The sequence below is a fragment of the Rattus rattus genome, chromosome 3 (assembly GCF_011064425.1).
Source record: "Rattus rattus isolate New Zealand chromosome 3, Rrattus_CSIRO_v1, whole genome shotgun sequence".
NCBI classification, from domain to species: Eukaryota; Metazoa; Chordata; class Mammalia; order Rodentia; family Muridae; genus Rattus; species Rattus rattus.
Genome location: NC_046156.1, coordinates 206569750 through 206591744, shown reverse-complemented (window position 1 = coordinate 206591744; position 21995 = coordinate 206569750). Strand labels below are relative to the sequence as shown.

The following is a 21995-nucleotide window of genomic DNA, read 5'->3' as shown; positions in this document are numbered from 1 at the left end:
GTTAGTTTTACGCTATATCGAAAACCAGTAAAAGGGCAGTAAAAAGACCATGGACGTCAGATTAGGGCTGTTTTGGATTAAAACACCATTTCTGCCATGGTATGGCTGTGCATCCTTGGGCAAATTACTGGCCCTTTCTGAATACCTATGTCTTATCCTTTTACATTGAGCTAATGTAAAAGGATGAGCATTTAGACATTTCGTGAAGATTAAATGAAATGGTCTATATGAAGTAGTACCAATTCTATGCTTTTTATAGTCAGTAAATAAATAGAAATTAATTTTTCAAGAGGTAGAATGTAAACATACTAAATACACTATGACTAGGAGCTGAGTCAGCAGAATTGTATAAACTGTTTCAAGCAAGGGCATCACGTCACACTAGAGTACAAACGGTAACTGGTGGAACAACTGACCACAAGGCATCTGTAAGAAACACTTACTATTCTCAAAACTTAAAGGCCTAACAGATTTCGGTGCTGTCATAAGAACATCTCTTAAATGGGGGGAGGGTTAAAAGAAAAGGGTGATTTTTTTCCCCCATTTTCACAGCTATGGCATATATTGTAGGACCTACAACAAGGCAATATTTCAGCTGTAGATGAAAACACACGAGTTTTAGATTATTATTTCACTTTATCCATGTTACAACTGTATGTTGTCAGTAAGACGCAGGGGCATGGGGGAAGCAAAGGACGTCTGTAAAGTACAGAAGTGCCCATACTTACATTCATTGCATTGACTTATGACTCTCTACTGTGGCTTGGCCTGAACAATATAAAAGTGGCTATGAATTTCACATTACAATAAAAGGCATAGACAGATATATAGAACCAAGGGACTCATCCCAGCCTTGGAAACAGATGTAGCAATGTTGACATCTTACCTGGTAGGTAAACTGCTGTGCCTTCCACGGTCTCTTCACTAATGCCAATCAGGAAAGCAGTTTCGTTAGAATTGTCCAGAATGGAAAATGGTGGTATTGAATGTTCAGTATTTAGATCCAGAGTACTGACTGTTGCCTGGTTACTGTAATCAAGAATTCTTTGGGACACTGGTTTTTCAGATGTTGCCGATATAGATTCTCCAAATAATGATGTGTGTGTTTCATGGTTAATTTCCAGGGAAGGAAAGGTTGGCCTCTCAGGCTCCTGTGGGATGGACTGAGGTACCATACTTGTCTCAACCCTGAAAGCTGCAGGAGCAGAAGCAGAATGTGGCCGCTGTGTGGCATCTCCTAGCTCCATGTCATCTGCAGCTGTAATGACTGGTCCACTCTCTGTTGTTTTGATACCAGCAAGGATTCCAGCTGTTTTTCCTGGAATCTGATCATTTGCTTTGTTTGGGGAATCTTGGGAAGTCTCGGTTTTTGTGGGAGGAGTTTCCAGGTCTTCTAGTAACTTAGGTTTACTGTCGTCTTCTGAAATGTCTAAAGCAGGGCTAGGAGACATGGATGGAGACGATGTCCCGTGATCCTTTTCACCCAACGACTTGATGGTAGCTTCAATATTAGCACGCACTTCCTTAAAAGAACCCTCTATCAACTTTTGTGATGAGGCGGCAGTAGGAGCTGGCTGAGCACTTTTGTGGGGGACCTCTGTGAATTCAGAGACTCCACTGTCTATGTAGACAGGAGAGGGAGAAGATGGTGTCTGAGGAGACAGCTCTGTCACAGAGGAAACTGCAGATGTTGCTTCAGTGTAATGTGTGGAGTCAGATTGTCCTACCACATTGGGGAATTCTGTTAAAGGCTGAGCTACAGAGTATGTCCTACCAATACTTACATAAGCAGGGGCATCTGTCAATACTTCCCCCACTCCTGAAAAGAATTCTGGCTGAAAAGAAGGACTTCCATATTTCTTTTCTTCATACTCTTCCTGTGTCTTTTCCAAATGGCCCAGTGTTGATATTACTTCACTCTGGTCTGCAATAGCTTGGCCATCAGACAAGGTGCTTGATTCAAATATATCATCCAGTGATATTGCTTCAATGTTGGGTTTATCAATCTCTGGACTAGCGGTGGTTAGTTTGCTAGGAATGTGCAGGGTTGACACTGTAGGGAAGAAAGTATTTAATTCTGTCTCTGTGCTAGAAACTGGGATTCCAGTTGCAAAACTAAAGCTTATGTCCTCTGGCTGCTTTCCATCACTGGGAGTCACAGACTCATTGTATATCGCTTGAGTGTGACCAGCAGGAGGTGCATCACCAGAGCCCTCAAATGCTTCCTCAGTTGGAGACAGGTTAATAGTTGCTTCATACTTCTCTTGAACTTGAAGGTTTTCTTCACTACTGCCATGTGACCCCAATGGTATGTCTGGATCTAGGTCTGTTTGTATTCCAGGGATGTACTCATATACAGGTTTAGTGTGATCAATGTCTATAATAATATTTCTATCTGATGTCAGCTCAGGGAGAATTTCAACAATAGCACTCTCAGTAATTGCCAATCCTAAGTCCTTACTATCCTCTTTGTCTAGATCTATAATAATGCTCTCAGTGGTTTTCCTTCTGTTAGGTTTCAAGGTAGAAACTTCGAATCTGATATGGTCTTGCAAACCATCTGCAATACCTTCTGAGGGACTCTCATATGTCACTGTGCTTGGCAGTGTGCTGGTTGGATACAGGGAACTCTCATTGTACTCTGACTGATGTAGGAACATCGCCGAAGCTGTTGGAGATCCATCAGTAGCTCCAGTCTCGGTCCTTGACACCTCTGGATGCTTTTCAATGAATCCATGAGAGGCAAACATGCTGTCTCCTTGACTGCTTGCCTGAGTAGTTCTAGAAGTGTACACTAAGTCAAGACCATCCACTTCTCCAGATCCTTCTCCAGAATTTACATCAAACAAGTCAGATGTTTGTGATGGTGATGTAGCAAAGGCTTTGGTCATTTCAACACTGTAGGTTTCAGGCAGAAAAGCAGGGGCAGAGGTTGCTGCTGCTTCAGCTTCTGACACTGAAGAATTGTCATTGGTAATCTGTCCAGTCATAGTTTGTGGCCTATGGGTCTGGATTTCCTCTTCCCACCTGAGGGTCTGTTTTGGAGAATGTTCCGTGTCCATGAGCTTCATGAAAGGAAGAGGTGAAGTTGTAGATTCTTCTGTTCTGGTATCACTCAAAGTTGTATTGGGTGACTCCGTACTGTCTTGGGAAATGCTGCCTGTTTTGGAAATGAGGGTTCTAACTTCATTTGACACATTTTTCATTCTTTCATGGTCTTCCATGTTATCTCCTAAGATGCTTGTTCCTAAGCTTTCCATGTGAGATGTCTCAGGATACAATGTGCTATTGATCTTTCCCATGTCAGTCAAACTCACTGATGTTGTAGGGAGAGGAGGCAAAGCCTCTCCTGATCCCAGTCCAGAGAAGGAGAGATCAGAATTTGACTCTTTATGTGTTAGTATCATGTCCTTTTGGAAGAGTTTTATACTTTCTTCCTCTTGAGTTGAGGAATCCATGACTACACTTCTAGCTGGTCCAGACTCAGTCACTAAAGCAGTAGCTGAGAAAGAGTGTGACTTCCCAGTAGCTTCAGGATGGGTAGGATATGATTCCAAGCCTTTGATTCCCAGACCTGGAGTAGACATATGAGCTATGGACATGCCTTCCTCCTCCACTTCCTCATTAGTATTGTATGTTTTCATTGTTGTTAACATAGAGTAATATGAAGTTTGGACTTCAGTTTCAATAAGTGATTGGGTTTCCAAAGTTGTTTGTTCTGGTGCAAGAGAACTGTGGAGCGATTCAAAAGACTTTTGTCCCTGAGCTTTATCCTGTGTCACTGTTTCGCTTCCAATCTCTTGTTTTTCAGGATTGACTTCTGGTTTAGACCATAATTTGGCTGGCTCCATTGTCTGGGGAAGGTCTACTGACATTGTGCTGTTTACCTCTATGTCCCTGTTTTCTGTCAGATCTACAGTATTTCCACTCACTGCTATTGGCAAAGCAGATTGTTTACCTGCTTCTGTCACTGCAGCCGCTTCTTCAAACTCTTGATAAAAATATGGAGACTCTGTAGTAGGAAAAATGTCCACACCTAGTGGAAACACTGGACTAACAGAGCTCCTGAATGAGGACAGCTCCTCACCTGAGCCCTCAGCTGAGGTCATGAACTCTTCCCATGGGAAAGCTGTGGTGCTGGCCACAGTACTGCCGAGTCCTTTTGAGTCAGGTGCTGGGTTGATGTTGTCTGAGGTAGGTGGTATAGATGATAAAGTCTGTGTATCCTTAACTCGTTCATTCCCAGAGCCTCCCATCCCCACTGTTTCCTCTTTCATTGTTGTAGAAGACACTGTTGGATATTCACTGGAGTCACCACTAAAATCTTCTCCCAAACCTGGATATAAATCCCTTACTTCTGCTTGGGAGGTTGGCTTTCCTGATAGTTCAGAAATCAGTGTCTTCTTGGATGTCTGATTCATAACTTCCACAATTTCTATGTCTAATACAGTACTCGGAGCTAATCCTATTGGCTCAGAGGAGGATGAAGTCTCCACACTGGGAGACAGAGTACTGGGTAATTCTTTTTTGACTTTGGTATCGGACTCTAAATCTAATGTAAATGAAGAAGCAGTGATGAATTCCATATCAGTACTAGCTTCTCCTGAGCCCAGGTCCATAAAAATCAAGGGGGGCTTTCCTGAGAGAGTGGTCAGCTCTTCCTGTACCCTGGGCTGACTGCTACTACTATGCTCAAAAGACTGTGTCTCCAAATTGGCTACATCACTTGTTTCTGTAAAAACAGGAGTTGTGTTTGCCATTTCCTTTTCGGACACTGTTGATGTTGTCTCTGGCACAAAACCTTCCCAGGTGTCCAAAGCACTAGATGCAGCCACATTTGAACTTTCTAATTCTGAAGTTAAGAGTAAGTGATCTGACCTCTCTGTCGCTGGTTGGACTTCCCCTGTGTGGGCTGCATTTGTATCTCTTTCTTTGTCTTCCTCTGTTTTCCTTCCTTCAAAAGATGTACTGGAAACCCACTCAGAGGTGGTGGTTTGAATTCCAAATTGTGTAGGCCGTGCATCTGTAGAAGGTAGCTGTGAATCCAAAGGAGCGGTGGTTGCAGGAGTATAAATGTGGTGGTCTGTGATCATGATGTTGCTCATATCCAAGGGGATGAGCGTATCTGTAGGCTCTCTCTGTGGCAAATCAGTTACCGTGTTGAAAATTTTATTTGTATATTCTTCTACTTCCCCAGACCCTTCAATAGTAGGAGCTGAAGAACTCCCAGAGAACTCTACAGTTTGGCTAGGGGTCATCTCTACCCAGCTTTCCATAGTAGACATGGATTCATCAGTCTGTGAGATTCCTGTTAGAGCAATTGGATCTTCCTCCAAGGCATTTATTGACACAGAACCTGAACGTATGCTAGAGGTAGATATGGTAGGACTTTGGTCTGTCTCTTTACCAAGTGCTACTTCTGTAGCCCTGGAAAAGATTGTTTGCTGGGATGCTTGGTCAATGGCACCCTCTCCTGAAAACTCTTCAGGAAACAGAGGTATAGGTTTAGGTTGTTTGCGTTCTGGATTTTCAGGGTTTGGATTGCTCTCTGTGATGGACTCTGACCATTTGGTGGTTTTACCATCATGGGATGACAGTGTAGGGAAAACATCAGGCTCACCACTTGAAAAGTGTTCTGGTGTTTCAGGGTAAGTCTCGGGTTTCCATGTGATTTCTAACAATTCAGTGGCTTCTTTAGATTTGGTAAATTGCATGGTAGTTGACAATTCTGTTTCTGCCAGTATAAACTGATGGGTGTCAGTTGCAGAAGTATCTGAGAAATTCTGAGAAGGTGCAACACTTTCATACAGGCCACGCCTAGCTTCTGCAGCTTCTGGGTTTTTGGGCACTGTAGTGACATGTGGCTTCCCAGTGATGTACTGCACTGACGGAGTAGTTGTTACATCAGTTGCATTTACACAGTCCTCCTCTCCATCTTCGTCTTCCTCACTGTGATATATGTCTATTTCGAAGGAATCTGGTAACTCGGGTAAAATTTCAGCAAACAGATCATGCAGTGGATCTGTTTCTTCACTGCAAGGTTCCTCTTCTTTAGATTCTGAATCTATTGGATGACCATTTACAACCATATCACTCATTCGACCTGAAAAAAACAAAGAGTTTTCACAATACTTAAATGGAAGATTTGGCAGGGTATGACAGAAGACAAAGGATGGTCACACTCATACCACAAAGAGAAGGATCCGACTTGTCACAGGTCATGTGAAATCACCTTTATGTGAATGGTTCCTGCTTTTCAAATTTGCTGCTATATAATTACAATAAGGAGAAAAAAATCCACGTTTGGTGTGTAGAAACAAATTACAAAAACACTTTGATGTGCTTAAGATGACAACAAAATTCTCAAAGGAAAAGGAAATTATATTGACACTTAGTTCTGGAATGCAAAATTGATGACGCTATGAGCTGCAAGGAAAGTTGAAATCAAGACCATTTCTCCAGACTGTAAATAAAAACAACTGGTCATAATTCCATACATTAAAAAAATGATTGGTCTTCTCGGTATTCAATAAGAAATGAGATGAAATTTCTTCTGGCATCTTCAATCTCTGTCCTAATGGTCTATTTTTAGAAAAGTAGTTTGTTCTATCCTATTTATGATGTAATGGGCACGCACTCACTGAAGCAATAGGAACTTCTATATATCAAAGAAGAATTCCCTGAATGGGCTATATCCAGTGGGGGAAGGGTCTGGTACAGGTTGTCTTGAAAAGACCAAGGGGATAATTTTTCTCCTTTGCATCAGTGTCCTTTATGATATGTACCAGGGGCAGACTGATTTTCTCTCTTGCTACTAACATTTTAACGAATGACAATCCTGATGTTGCATGTAGTCTAATTACAAAGTTCAAGTAACACATATCAACCCATCCTTTGCATTGCCATGCCAAATGACACCAAGCGCTAAGCCCAGTTGACTTTTCGGTTGCCAGAAATACATCAGCAAAACTTTCAGCCTAGTGCTATAGAAAAAGAGAAAAGGCTTCTCCCATACCAGAATGCATTCGGCCATCCTTGATGGGGTCCTGCTACTCCAGCTGCCCTACTTCCATTGTTACCACAGTGCTTGTGGAAGTTCGAGGCCATGGACTAGACACGTTACACTGGGCCTTACCAGTTGCCCAGAGGAACAGTGGTGTAGAATTAGCTTTCAGTTTAGCCCCGACTTCTCACACACAGGTTTATGGTGAGTCTGAGAAACACACAGAAGGAACAAGCATGGCAGAGCCAACTCTGCCTCCATAACCACATCTCTAAAAGAGAAAAATATTTTCTGCTGGATAGTTCTTCTTATAAGCTGCTTCCTTCCTCATTGGGAAGGACCAACATTCAACATCTGATAAGGAATCTAGTCGAGGACTATTGGTATAATTTTGCTTTTTTCCACTCCACTGTGCATTGATGTAATGTTTGTTGAACTACCAAGGCAAACTCTGTGGACGTGTATTGACTTTTTACCTTGAAAGCCAACAAACATGACTTCAGGAGACACATACTATAATTCCATTTTCTCTTTCACCCTAATGCCTGAAATAAAAAGACTATGCTGTCTGTAGGCCAGGACGTACCCAATAAATCATTTTACTAAAATATTATTTGTGTGTCTACTTTTTCACCCTAACTATAACATTCTATTTTGCCCTCACACTTGACACATTATACACATTTCCATCCATTCGAATGTATACACTTGGATTTCATTTATCCAAGCTAAAGCATGTGGATACTAAAATGATTAAAAAGTATTTCAGCCATAAAGAGAAGCTAGATCCATGCCTAATTCTACTACACATCAAAGCACAAAACAATTACATGCTATTTCTGGCATAGGTGTTTCATCTGATCTTTAATACCAAATTAAGAATATGATTAAATGCACAAGCTTTTACAAAAGCATCATTAAAATGATGTCTGTCCAATATTAGCTGTTACTGTGATCTTATAGTGACCATTGTAAGCTTTAAAAGAAGACACAATAAAAATCACAGATAGTTTGAACAAAGGTATACTTTGTACCATGAGAAGGAATATAAAGACAATGCTCAAAGCATATGAAAGACCACATTAAAATGCCTTTGCATATGGACTCTTGAAATATAAAATCAATTTTATCACTAAAACAAGTAGTTCCTCATCAATACTATTCGAATATAGCTGAATAAGTCCAGATTAAATTATAACGTCTGCATACTAGAGGGCCAAAATGTACCTGGCTTAAATGGCTAACATTCTCATGGATTTCATTATGTGTTGCTTCATTAATACCTAATGTTCCTGTTGGATAAATATTGTAATTTTTCCTGTCAGCTAAACTCACTGGATATATGTTAGGTTTAGTATATATTTATGAATGGTAGAGTGATTGACATAAGAAAGCAAACACACACATAGCATGCTATGTGGTTTTCTATGTGACAAGAGCATCTAGAATGTATTTACTTGACAAAATGTTCTAATTTAATATGAAAACACAATCTTTGTGTTATATGGTGTTCTAGAATTTTCCTACTAAAAAAGACTTAACTAAAGCAAACAAAAAATGCAGAATGAGAGTTACTGTTTACCTTTTCTGAAAGGAATATCGTCACAAGTTGGCAACAAGTGTTCCTTTTGTTCATTGTGTCAACTTACAAATGCTTTCCTTGGATTTTGTAACTTTGGTTTGAAGATAGAAAACTGCTAACTACCTAGAGTTTTGACTTTGTTTCTTTTTTCACACTTTATACTGTCTGATTTATCTGATTTGTTCCCACACTTTCAACATTTCATGAACAGGGGCAGAGTTTATATTAAACTCACTCTACAATATACATAAGTAGGTGAATTCTTCCTGCCCACAGGACCTGAATTGACATCAATAATTCCTTACAACTCATCAAATCCTACTTGGCCATTTTTGTTTATTCATTTTCCAAAATTGCCTCTGCATCCCCCTTTCCTGTCACCACCCCCACCTACCACACATGTTATTAAGGAGTCAGAACAGCTATAATTATGGCAAACCAGAAAAGTTTCTTTGTGGCATATGGGGGGGAACACCTGTGCTATTGTTAAAGTCCTGTTTCATTTCAAAATAGTGATCTGCTCTATTTCACACTAACAAGAAAGACTTAGCAGGGTTACTGACAGTCCAGGTTCTTAGAAGAATGGGCCCTTTTAAAAGAGTACTTTATTTCAGAATTTTACTCTAAGGAGAATATAACATTTATTTAGATTTCAAGAGTCAAACCACAGAACTCTGTAGAGTGTGTGTATAATCTTTTCTGTGTTTATACGGGTGTATTTTAACAGCTTGACATGAATCTACTAGTACCAGGGTTAATGGTTTTTTTTAATGGCATTTCACACAGGGCTTTATGGACAACTAACTATTCACCAAGTATTTTTAAGTCCTTCATAGCAGAATTTTGCAGACAAAGCACAAGTCTTGCAGTCATTCTGTAACCAGACACAAAACATAGTTGCTATCAGGCATAGGTGACTGGTCGAAGTTCATATTCTCTTCAGGAGGGTTTATAATTTAAGTTTAAGAGTCTTTAATTGAATGAAATATTTCAGCCTACTCAACAAAGATAGATAAGACTGTGTTTCCTTTAAAATGGAATTTGTTGATATATATATATATATATATATATATATGCATGTATATATTTTTTCTATCAAGTTTCTTATTCCAAAAATAAAATAGTCACACTGCAGATCCCTTGCAAGTCTTAAAGTGAAGAAAAGCCTCATAATGTCAAGCTTTCGTGTAACTGTAAATCCAACACCCATATAGAAATGAATCCTTTATGTCACTCATCGGCCCTCAATTCTTAATTGAAATAAATGGCTAAGTATTCCTTTAAGAGGAAAAAGTAACATCAATGATTTTTAATCCAATTGCTTAATCCTCAGCATTTAAAAAATTTGTGACATAGACTGCCCCAGCTTAATATTTTAAACAATATTTAAAAATCAGCGTACAAATGCCTTCCAAAATATAGGCACATTCTTTTGCTCCTTTATTCCCTCAACTCTTGGGTAGGATATGATGCTAATATCTACGAAACAGATCTCCCTAACACCAGAGAGGTGACCAAGATCAGAGATCCAATGATCGCTGTGTTCTGTGATCCTTGTCTACGTAAGACTTAGCTAGCCGTGACCTACTTGGAGCAGCGCTTAAGCATGCTATAGTCCCTGACAGACTTTGTGTGCTGAGCACCGCACACCTTTTCCTCAGCTTACAAACTTCACATCCAGAAAGGACCATACACATATGTAAAAAGGGAGGCAGCTTCTGATGGCCTCACGTTGAAGAGGCGAGCATGTTACGGTAAACACGCATCTTTTTCAACTTCCAATTATTCTCAAAGAACACAATTCCTTCAAGTGAGAGGCTATTTTTAGATGCAGCCATCTTGCCTGAATTCAGTTAAGGAGACCGCACCAAGTGTAGGCTCTTCTTTCTTAGAAAGGGCATAGGGGATTCCACTCCCTCTTAACAGAGCAACTGTTTTTTTGTTTTTTTTGTTTTTTTTTTTTTCTAGACAGCGTATTGAAGCAATCAGAGTCATTTGGGAAACACCCATGTAGTAAGATAAAACTAAATGAAAAACAAGTCATTTGGACAATTGAACTTCAAAATGCTCTCTGAATCAATCTTCTTACTAGGCTGACCATAATCCAGGAGACCACTCTAAACTCAACGAGCATTTGAGCAGCACGGACTCGAGTAGGTAGGTTTAAAAAGTCAAAAGACGGAATGAAATTGGGTGGGCTGGGTAGCCAAAGTGAATCTTGAGCACAGTTGGGGTGAGTGGGGTCCAAATACATTCTGTGAAATTCTCTAAAAATTTATCTTTTTTTTTTTCAAAAAAAGAATGCAACCAATAAGGGCAGGAAGCTCATTCAGCAGGTTAAAAGTCTGGGTGCTCTTCCTCAGTGTCTGAATTAGATCCCTAGCACCTACTCAGAAGCTCCAAAACTGATTATAACTCCAATTGTAGGGGAATCAGCACTCTCTCTGGCCTTTCTAGGTACCAGGCATGCAAATGGATCACAGACACACATTCAGGAAAAGCACTCATACACATAACTTTTTGGATTGACCAAATAAAGGCCAACCGTGAAGTAGAACACCGCTAATCCTTTAGTTCTCTAGCATTTGAGTCCATTGACATACACACATACATATAGATACAGATGATATGGATACAGATCCACAGATAGATATTACCAGATATCCTAATGCTAGAATCAGAATCAAAAACTTAAAAGTAAGGAAGTCCTTGACTACAATAAAGTAGACTCTGATGGGTAAGCTTATAGTCTCTTCAGATTCCGTCTACTAAGCCACAGAGTGCAATCCCAGCTCTATTTGGCTATTCCTTGGTCAGAACTTAATCTTGCTTCCAGTCGTCTCTTCAAATTGACCCCTGTAATGGGACATTCAAACAGCCTCACTGATGGATCCACAGTCACCCCACTCCTTCCATTCTCTACTGGCATTTCTGTACCTGCAAACAGTAGGCAAGCAGCTTTGTAGTCCTATTTCAATATCCCCTTCATTCCTGCTTTGGCCTGCTTCAAAAAGTTAGCATCTTTTTTGCATTGCCCTTCCATTTGTGAGGTGTCAGCTAAGATAGATAGATACTGCATAGACAGATGACACTCTCACACAGAAAATGGCTGTATTTTTACATGTAGGGCATAGGACTTACATTATATGGTCTGTTATTGTGGTTATTATGCATATACTTGTTTTTGCTATCCTCCTGCCTCAGTCTCCCAAGTGCTCATTACAGGCTTTTACCACCACAGATCTTTATTTTCTCATCTCACATTTCTCAGATCTATTTTCCAACATTAAAGTAAAGTGATCCTGTAAGTATAGGATGATATCCTGTAAACACAGAATATTTTACCCTGTTAGGCTCTCCCTTTTGAGAGTTCAGTTGCAAGAATATCTTCCTAGTGATTTAGCATTAAGAATCAAAAGGTTGCCACTGGGCTGAAGCGCCTTTGAAATATTTATGTCTCCAAGTGAAGCAATAGCAGGTCTTTGTAGTAACTATAGCTCAAAGACAGAGGCATGTGAATCATACAAAAAAAATCTCAGATAGTAGAGAATTCTGTGGTTATGGAAATGTAGGTACTCCTGATACATCATCCTTCAAATATAAATTAATTGAAGAAACTTACTTGATCCATGCAAAGAAAAAGAATTATTATGCCATGAATGGATCACTTTTAGTTCTTGGGTTGGCAGACAAAACTCAACAAAGATATAGCATACAAGTGAGGTACACAATTCTGAGAGACTAAAATAACCCACCTAGTCAACACTACTACTGTGGATTCGATGGTAATCATTCCTAGTACTTTGAAAGAACATTTATGTCATAGATACTTCCTTCCATTTTCTCCTTACTTACAGATACCAAGGTGTAGTAAGAGTTGTGACTAACAGAACACTTGCCGGAATCCGACCGCTGACTACAGTTTCAGCAAAGAAAGATTAAATTGGGCAAATTCTTCCCACTCAAAGCTGGCAGAGTACAATGAACCTGACGAAGTCTGTATCTCAGCAGGCTATGTCTCAGTCAGGAGCTCTTTGCTCTATTAGATGTTCGCTACGCTGTTCAGCAAAACTATAAAGATGTCAAATCTGAACAAGATTTCAGGCAGATTTAGTAAAGGAATGAAATTACAATGCATACACCTCCCACTAGCAATTCAGTTTAGTTGTCTGGGGTGGTTGGAGTTGTGGTTATTTTATTTGGATGCTTCTGACCTACAGCAGCGTAGAAACAGTGTAGGCAAGGTATGCATTGGGAGATTTCCCTGTGTCCATCTGTGTCAGGCAGTTGCAACTTGGATGATTGCCTGCTGGGAACTCAGGTTGGTTTGGTTGTGGGTCCCCAGGGAACGTGAATGGTGCTCAAGGATGGAGTGAACACTGCCGTTTTCATGAAGATGAGTTCTGAGTCCCTATCTAGTACAGAGAAGGCTGACCTTATTCGGGATTGCTCTCTGACAAATCTTTTAAAGCATGGCATTGTGGGCTTCCTAGAAAGACAAGAAGCATGAGGTACTGCTGGGAAATGGGGATTATATTGTGTTCCTGTATATTCCTAGAAACATACATTAATATATTTGTGTCTCCTTTTTGCACTTTAGTAAAACAAATCCCTTTGCAGCATATGGCTCAAGTAACTCAATTACCCTTTCCACGGGGCATCAGGAATACATTCTATGTGAAACCATAAACTCTTCAAGAGCTGCCCACACATGTACTGTGCACTAATGATATGAGTGTACACAAATTTCGGGACATCTTACTGACATGGCATTTACATTTTCAAAGAGAGATAGAGAGAACTAGAAACTTTCTCTCTTACTGTAGGGATCCTTTATATTTTATATTTATATTTTCCCTCAAGCAAATAGCGAAATATGTTTCTATTTGTTTCTTCGCATTATATATAACATTATCTAAGAGCACAGAGATGTCAACAAGACTGAAGCAACACGGACTTAAATGACCTCATTTAACATAATGAATAGAGACAGCAAAGGTACCTGTGATTGATAAATGTATACCTTTTTATGAGCTAAGGGTAGTCATGATAATTTCTACCAAAAATATACTCAGGAGACTGCGACAATAACTCAGCCGTTATGAGGACTGAATATTCTTGCAAATGACCTAGGTTCCATTGCCACCCTACATATGGCAGTTCACAACCATCGCAATCCTAGTTCTAGGGGTCTGACAGCTACTTCTGACCCCTACCTGCAGCACCAGGCATGCAAGTACAAAGAAAAAAACAAAAGTAAAAGCAAAAACACAAACAAAGAACCATATGGGCAAAATAATAAGAACAAAACAAAAAACATATGGATAAAATAATAAATTAAAACTTATTTTCCCTTTAAATATCATCCAGGAATGAGTGTCTCTGTTTTGTTTCAGTTATGTCTGCAGTTTACTTTTCTTCTGGGTCTGATGAAGCTAGCCTGTCCATCCAAACATTAACCGTCACAGCCAATCTTTTCTAACACATGAAAGCCCCTGTAAGATACTGTCTGAGGAATGGAATCCTCTAAGTAAAAAAGAGAGAAAAAAGCACACACACACACACACACACAGAGAGAGAGAGAGAGAGAGAGAGAGAGAGAGAGAGAGAGAGAGAGAGAGAGAGAATGTATTTCACATATTATAAAATTCCATAAAGGTAAAATGTGATTTTTTTAAATTATATAATATATTATATTAAAAATTATTGGTTAAAAATGAATTCAGTTTTAGAAGAATGATTATTCGTTTGCTCAGAATGAAAGCAAAACATGAAATGATCTATAAAACTCTCTTATATGATCACCTTAAGTCAGAGGCATGTATCCAGTTAGTGATGATCAGTGTTTGTGCAGACTGCCTCTTGTAGTTCAACCTCCCCACAAAACCAAATTTCTCAAAAACAAGCTTTATGTGTGCATATTTTTCCTATTTAAAAATTGCAGTAGAAATAAAGCAAATGGGACTTGTTTCTAAATGATGTCACCAATACGGGCGATAATTGTGCATGAGGAATGTTCTAAGGCAGAGGCAAAAATTCTACGCTTCTCAAAAACTAAGTGATGCACATATTACTACATGACAATTTCATCAGCATCTTATATTTCTACCATTTCCATTTAATATTTAAATCTACACCCGTCTCATACTGTTACACTCAGGATGACAGAAAAACAGACAAAAAGAATGGTGACCACAGCCCGCTAAGGCGCTATATGTGGAGGTATGACTATGAATACTGACAAGATGTTGACATTTAACACCTGACATTTCCAAATTATGTTTTGACTCAAAGACACTGTAACATTTTGTTTGTGTGGGTTCGGTTTAACAGTTGCAGTTCTGTTACACTAATGTGTAACTTTTTCAAGTAATTCCACCTGAGTGCTCTTTCCAAACTACAAAACAAACAGCAACAACAAAAGCCCTGATGTTCCTGAAGAAACCCTTTCTATATTGTCAAATCTTGTAGCCTTCAGACCCGTTCACAAAGAAAGCCTTCTAATAATTCCCCCCACGTGCAGGTGTGCAAATTACTCCTGCAAGAGACGAGTCAAGGTTCCAGCATCCCTGAACCACTATTAACCACACCCCACGGCATTTGTCAGCTCATAAAAGCTTTATGGGCTGAGAAGTTCCTTCAGATTTTTAAACTGTTAACTACAGTTACCCGCCAGCAGCAGAAACCATTGCTGCCATTAACATGCGTCTGAGTGGATGATGTAAGCGCGCCTTGAGTAGCGTGTTTTGTTTCATGGTATTTCATAAAAGTCAAGTTTTACCTCACTCTCTAAGTGCAGCAGAAATTACACATGCCGTGGTTTGATGTAGCCTGGGTGGCATTTTCACTCACTTGGATGCAGAGTAAATGTGAAAGTAAATTCTATTCGGGTGAACAGGTCTCTACAATGGTATGCATGCACCAAGGATTTTTTCCATTCTGGAAATATAAAAAGTTTGACTTTCCATGGTTCCTCATTAACACACCTGCCTTAGAACTTAGCTGAACATCTGTGTTAGGGTTTTCATGAGTAAAGTTCAAAATACTCGGAAAATCAGGTTATTGTTAGAAAACTAGCAACATTTGTTAACTGAGTAGTTGGGTCATAGTAAATCTCATCGAGTTCTGAAAATAACAAACCCTGTTGTCATTTTTAAGAAGAATGTGTATCTTGAACACATTAAAAACACACGAAAGAGAGACTGCACCTATGTTCAATGTCCCCTCCCAACATGCACATACTACGATCATGCAGCATGGAAACCACCAGATACTTCCCAATTTTCTCTGAGTATGTGGTTAGCATGGTCCCATGATTCAGAAGTGGAGGGAAAAAACCAACTCTGCAGTTCCAGCAGAATGGAGACCGCAGGACACCTCTAAAGGCACACCTCTGCGTAAACTATTACAGCCGTACACCTCTGCATAAAACATCACAGCCTTACCCTATGCACACCCTCCATTTGAACGACTATTAAGTAGCAGTTCTGCTTTTCACCCGATGACTGCCATCGCTTGCTGGCAGTGGGGAGGGAGGATGCGGTCAAGTGCCAGGCTTGTCTCCATTTTGTAGTTTGAGTGCCCTAAACTGAATGTACAACTTCCCCTTTACAAGAGTTGTTAGATGACTGACATTTCTGGTTTCATACTATTTGATACAACTCAGTATATTACTAACAGTACAATAAGATAAACTGCTAAGACATATACTTCATTGGTATGAACTTTTCAAATCCCCAAATCGAAGGCTGATACCAATCTTCTTTCTTCTCTATTTCCTGCCTCTCACCCCATAGTTACTGTTTTACGTTTCTTTTAGTTCTAACTAACAGAAATCCCAACTTCTACTACCCGATAACATTTCTGTTGGCAGCTCTGATTTTGAGGGATGTAAAAGTAATGTAGAAGACAAGAAACCATTTATGATTTACAAAATTTGGTACCAGCAACAAAAGAAACACCAACTGCGCTTCATTCCTGGCCTCTACAAAGCTATGCTGAGAAGAGGAGATGAGCTTAGCAATGCAGGGTTGTGTGATCTACTGTTCAGGCCGCACAGATGTTCAAACCAAGAAAACTCTGGGGAAGAGGGACAAAGAGAAGTCATGAAGTTTCTGGATACAGCATTGCAAACCAATTGAATTGGAGGTCCGGGTAGTTTTCAACAGCTGTACTCCTGAGCTGATGAAAAGATCTGTCTTCTGAATGACACCCAGCAGGGCATAGTCTAATACGAACAAGGAAAGTGATAAGCAGCCATCCTTCCCATAAGGCTCCTCAGAACCAAGCCAAGGAAAACAGACATTAATTCATTTAATTCTTATATTAAAATTTGAAGCAAGCAATTCACTAAAACCAATAGACTTTTAAGCTCTAAAGTAAAAGACACAACTAAGCATGAAACAGTCCATCGACTGTATGTGTTATGCATTGTCAACTCAGCTTTTTGAGTTTAACATGACAGTGTACTGTCAGTTTAGAGTGAGAATGAGACATGTTTGATATTGATACCTGCATGTTCAAGGAAATGCAAATAACAGCTTTTAGAGGAGACAATGAAATCACAATAAAAGCACCACGGCCTGCCTTTAGAAAGACAAGGTCATGTGCAAAAATCTGCCTTCTGAAGTTGTTAATGATTCCAAGCAATTCCTGGAACTTAGCTAGATTGTACTTGGTTCTAAACAATACAGGCTACATTCACACACACACACACACACACACACACACACACACACACACACAGACTCACAAAACAGTATCAATATCTTATAACTGTTAAATTTGAATTAAAGTAGACCTATTACCCATTCCACAACTTATGTGATAAGCCTGCAAAATCCTGGAAGAGAAAAAACAAACCTTTAGAGATCATTCAGTCAACCCTAGGGATATGCAAATTCATTTAGCTGTCTACATTGTGAGTGCCGAAGGTTAATGGTTGCAGACCAATGGAATGTTAGCACCGTCTAGTGCTACACGTGAGTAGTAATGTATGGAGAGACACGGAAATTAAAACACTTTGTTCTACACGCTCTGAAGGGATGTAACAATGATGAAGTGGTTGTATTAGATGACAAAGCAGGGCTTCTTACAACTGTCAAAATAAAACTGTACCTAACACTCTTCCAAACTCTTAAACATATCTTTCCAATTCTTGTACAGATGCATGAAGCTAACATACTTTTGACACTCCAGTTACTGTTATCATCTAATGGCAGCATTTGGTATGGTTGGCATTTTAACTTGCAAGAGAAAATGCTGATTGCCTTGAAAGTAAAGACTTACCTGTCTTGTTTTCTCTGACCTCAATAATATAAACATTTATGTCAGGGTGGAATTTGGTCCCTGCCGGGGGTGGTGAAGTAGACAACTCTTGAGGTTTGGAAGTTGTTTTTCTTTCCACAACTGATGGTCTTGTTGGCTGCATTACAGGAGGCTTTGAGGTCATGTGATACTCATGATCAATATCAGATTCTGTTTTCTTGGCTATGATATCCATGAGAGTTGTCAGAGGGTGCTGTGTTACAGATTCTCTAGGACGTATTATGTCACCTGTTGTTTTCTCACTGGGCTCCTTCTCAAAGACGTGTGGTTCCTCAGTGAATGGCGAAGATGGCCTCAAGGGTGTGGTTCTGTGAAGGCTGTCGATGGCAGTGAAGACACTGATATCACTTGGAGTCATTGAAAAATCTGGGAGCTCAGTAACTCTCGGTTGTTCAAATAACCCTGAACCTAAATCTGTATAATCCAAGGGTGTCTTTTTTCCTTCCTCAGTCGTTTCTTCCACAAGCTGTGTGACTTGAGTCCCAAAGGGCTTCAAAGTAGATGCAAATTCCATTGGACTACTACCTTCTGCTTCATAACTTACTTCTGGCTCAGTACTTAAAACTACTGTTGGCCTAATGCTTGACATCTGTGTTACCATTGTATCCATTTCTACTTCCTGCTGTGTCATTGCACCACCTGGATAAGATGTACCAACTGGAGTTGTTTTTAAACTTGGGCCTATTTCAGAATCTGTCATCAATCTGTCTTCAGAGAGGGTATATGTTGACCCCTCCCCCTCTTCTTCAAATGCTGTTGTCTCCTTGGTCATAACTGCAGTAGAACTGAGAGCAGGAAATGGGATTCCTGGTGTTTGTGGTTCTTCCTGGGTTTCTCCCTGTGTGACTTCTATTGTACTCAAAGCTTCAGGAGACATGGTTGGTTCTAGATGTGTTCGTTCAAGGATATCTTGATCAGATTTGCCTAGAACCTCATCTTCCAGTGGAACAGAAGTTTCCGATACACTCCATTCTGTCTTGGGAATTATAGAAAGAGGACTAGTATGGGATATGTCTACATAAGTAGTGGGCTGCTGGGTGCTACTATAATTAACAAATGCTGATTCTTCCACATCGGAGGTGTGGACAAATGGGGTGGCAGTAAACAGTGGCTTGGAGGCATCCATATCTTCATCCAAAGCACTTCCTTCCACAGTTGCATTGATGACCAGATCTTCTGTGCTTGTGGTGGGCAGAACCCTGTCTCCAGTTGTAGGCTCTCCCAGAGTTGACTTCTCTGCACTGCCAATTGATATAGATGTCGGAATTGTAACTGCAAATTCTCCAGATGTTAAATCTTCCTCAGAAACCTTTTCTAATGGCTTTGGAGTACCATCTGGGGAAAGAGTGTATTCATCTCCTCCGTCTGTGAAACTTGGGGTTTCTTTATCTTTTCCAACTATTCCTATAGTGCTAAGTGAGACAGGAGGCAATTTTGTAAAGCCTGCATGTTCTGTTGGGGGTAAAGGCTTTGAAGTTGAATTATTTTCATCCCCTGGCCATTTTAATACTGTGACCACTTCCACTTTTAAAGTACTATGGGTCAAATGAGCACTTGTAACATCTTCGTCAGACTTTGTCACATCTGTTTCTAATCTAGTCAGGATTGTCATTTCTTCCACATCTCTTGCTACGGTTGGCTTCACAGTTAACTTCTCAATTGTCAATGCTGGGGAAACAGATTCCGTCCTTTCCACTGAAGTCTCTGAGGAAGATGTAGAGAGAGACATTCCAGAGAAGCCTTCTTCTGTTGTACCTATAAATGGATCTTTGGTGATCTTTTCTTGTATCTCATCAACTGCATAAGGATCTTTTTTTAACCCTGGCCTTGGTACTTCTGTTCTCTCTCTTCCTTGTGTCACATCTGTTTGTAATGATGGATAACTAACTGTGGATATTCTCTCTACTGATATTGTGTCACCAGAATATGGAAGCGATTCTACTTCTGTAAGATGCTGTGATGAGAAGGGGGTTGTAGGTTGTGATTGACTAAACTCGTCTTCGGCCGTCTTATCATCAGTTTGGGGTCCTTTCCCTTCATCTGTCAGTGATCTATCTGTGCCAAGCATGGCTATTGTTGCTGTTGAAACGAATTCTAAGTCCCCTAGCTGTGAGTAGGTAGTGTCTTCTGATGTCTTTGATACCGTGATGACTTCTGGTATTTGGCTAAAGACCCGGGTACTCTGACCAGATCTTACTGTCAGTGCTATATCTTCTCTATCATCTTCTCTCAAGGTGACTCCATAGTGACTTGTGGTTGCCAATTCAGGACTGGTGCTAACTGTTGGCATATCGGTCTGATGCTGTTCCAGGGTCACTTCTGTGGATTCCAATGGTGTTTTGGTTTCTAGAAATTCCTTGAAAGAAATGTGATTTGTGATTTCCATGGATGTTACCAAGGGGCCCACTTCTATTTGTTCAATCTGTGTAACTGATTCATGTATTTGCGTATCCTCTGTAATTCCATCCTGTGAGGCAGTAGCATGTTGGGATGTGACAGTTGTACTTTGAAGTCCTTCCTCCTTAATTTCAGATATGTCTGGCTTTCCAAGTGGTCCTGACCCAGAAGGCAAGTAGTCATCCGCATCCCAAGAGTTAATGGGACTCCCAGCAGCTGTGGGTGATTCAGTGGCTACTCTGTCTGTGATAGCCTGAGAGTAGATTACAGATTTTTGTTCAGAATTGACTATATTTCCTGCAGGAGGGAAGTGTGTGGTAAAAATAGGTAATTCGGTGACTAATGGAATGACTGGTGTAGCTCTGTCGGGTACCATGTGTGGTTCTTTGGATAAACTGGGTGATGCAGTTTCTGCGAGGGTATTCGTTTCGATGGTGGTTGCCTCTGATATATTCTGTTTAGCTAGAAAGATAATTTCAAAAAGTTAATTAGACAAGTTACTTATAAGGGGGTTGCATGACCAGTGAGTGTTTAAGTTCTGAGGGCTCTGTATTTTTAAATGAACCCAAGTGATCTGTGGTATGAAGAAGCCTAAAACCTAAACCTGAATTAACAAAAAGGATAGTTGATCATGTAATAGTCATAAACTTGTAAGTTGTTTTATACGTTTAAGTGTTATATTTGGTTGTGTAAATAATTGCTATACGTGTTTTAAGATAAACAAATGCCAGAAAGTTATTAATGCCGAATTTTCATAGGTGGTTCTCTGTAACGAGCTACAGTAGTGAGAAGGAAAACTTGTCTTGTTATCTGGAGACTAAGGGCCCCTGCTGCTAGCTTTCTTCAAACATTGCCTTATTTTTTCAAGCTGCAGAGTGTCTCGGGGGAGAAGGAGTGTTTCAGACTGCAAAACAACAAAAAGCCACATCAAATGGAAGCAAGTTACACATAAACCATGACAGTGTCCATATTGTGTTGACTTTCATAAAAACAGGATATTAAACTTGCAATACCCGTTCTTCATTTGTTTCCAGGTGTTGGACATTTGTCTTCATCTTCCTCTCAACTCTGTAGACTTGGTGCCAGCAGATTATGCGACATGTCTGGCAGAGGCCGGTTGGCATTTGCAGTAGCTCTACTGTCTGCGGAGTATCTACACACTGTGTTTGGCTTACGCCAGGTCTTTGTCTCAGTCTTTAGCATGAAACACAAATGCATAGGAAATAAAGCAGCTACACGATAGGTTTTCAGCCTGCAACTATGGATGGCCTTGATCACCAGAGAGTGAAAGTAGCCTTGTCATTATAAAACGCTACATGACAATGACTCCACATGTGTGGAGATTGGCTGGTTTGAGAAAATTTAAGCTGTATAGGAAAGTGACTGTGTTATAGGCAAAAGTGAGAGCAAATGGAGCAGTTTAGCACACAACGATTGTATTTCCTAAAAGAATCAGTGTTTTCTAAAAACCAAAAATCAGTTGCTAGTGACTATACAAGGAATGGTGCTGAAGAAACCCCCAGCTACCATCTTGCTACATTGTGTAACACCCTTGTTCCAACAGTGCTACTCCTCTCTACTGGAAACTGCTGTACCAGTAGACTCTAAACACTTGGTATCTTCCCACAAAAGAATTGCTAGTAAAGAAAATTCCCTGCCTTTTGGCTTCGTCTGTTCCATCAGAAC

General features: G+C 40.1%; 1 protein-coding gene across 3 annotated transcripts in view; it reads right to left on the bottom strand.

Moving 5' to 3' along the window:
• Positions 1-21995, bottom strand: part of Vcan (versican) — a 97872-nt gene that overhangs the window by 35936 nt on the left and 39941 nt on the right. Inside the window, exons 7-8 of one of the 3 annotated variants that reach the window (XM_032899060.1) lie at positions 17874-20771; positions 887-6103 (exon numbers count right to left, since the gene is read on the bottom strand). In XM_032899060.1, coding sequence (XP_032754951.1) covers positions 887-6103; positions 17874-20771 — 8115 coding nt within the window. The remainder of the gene's footprint in view (positions 1-886; positions 6104-17873; positions 20772-21995) is intronic. The other 2 variants (XM_032899063.1, XM_032899062.1) reach the window with 2 other exon arrangements.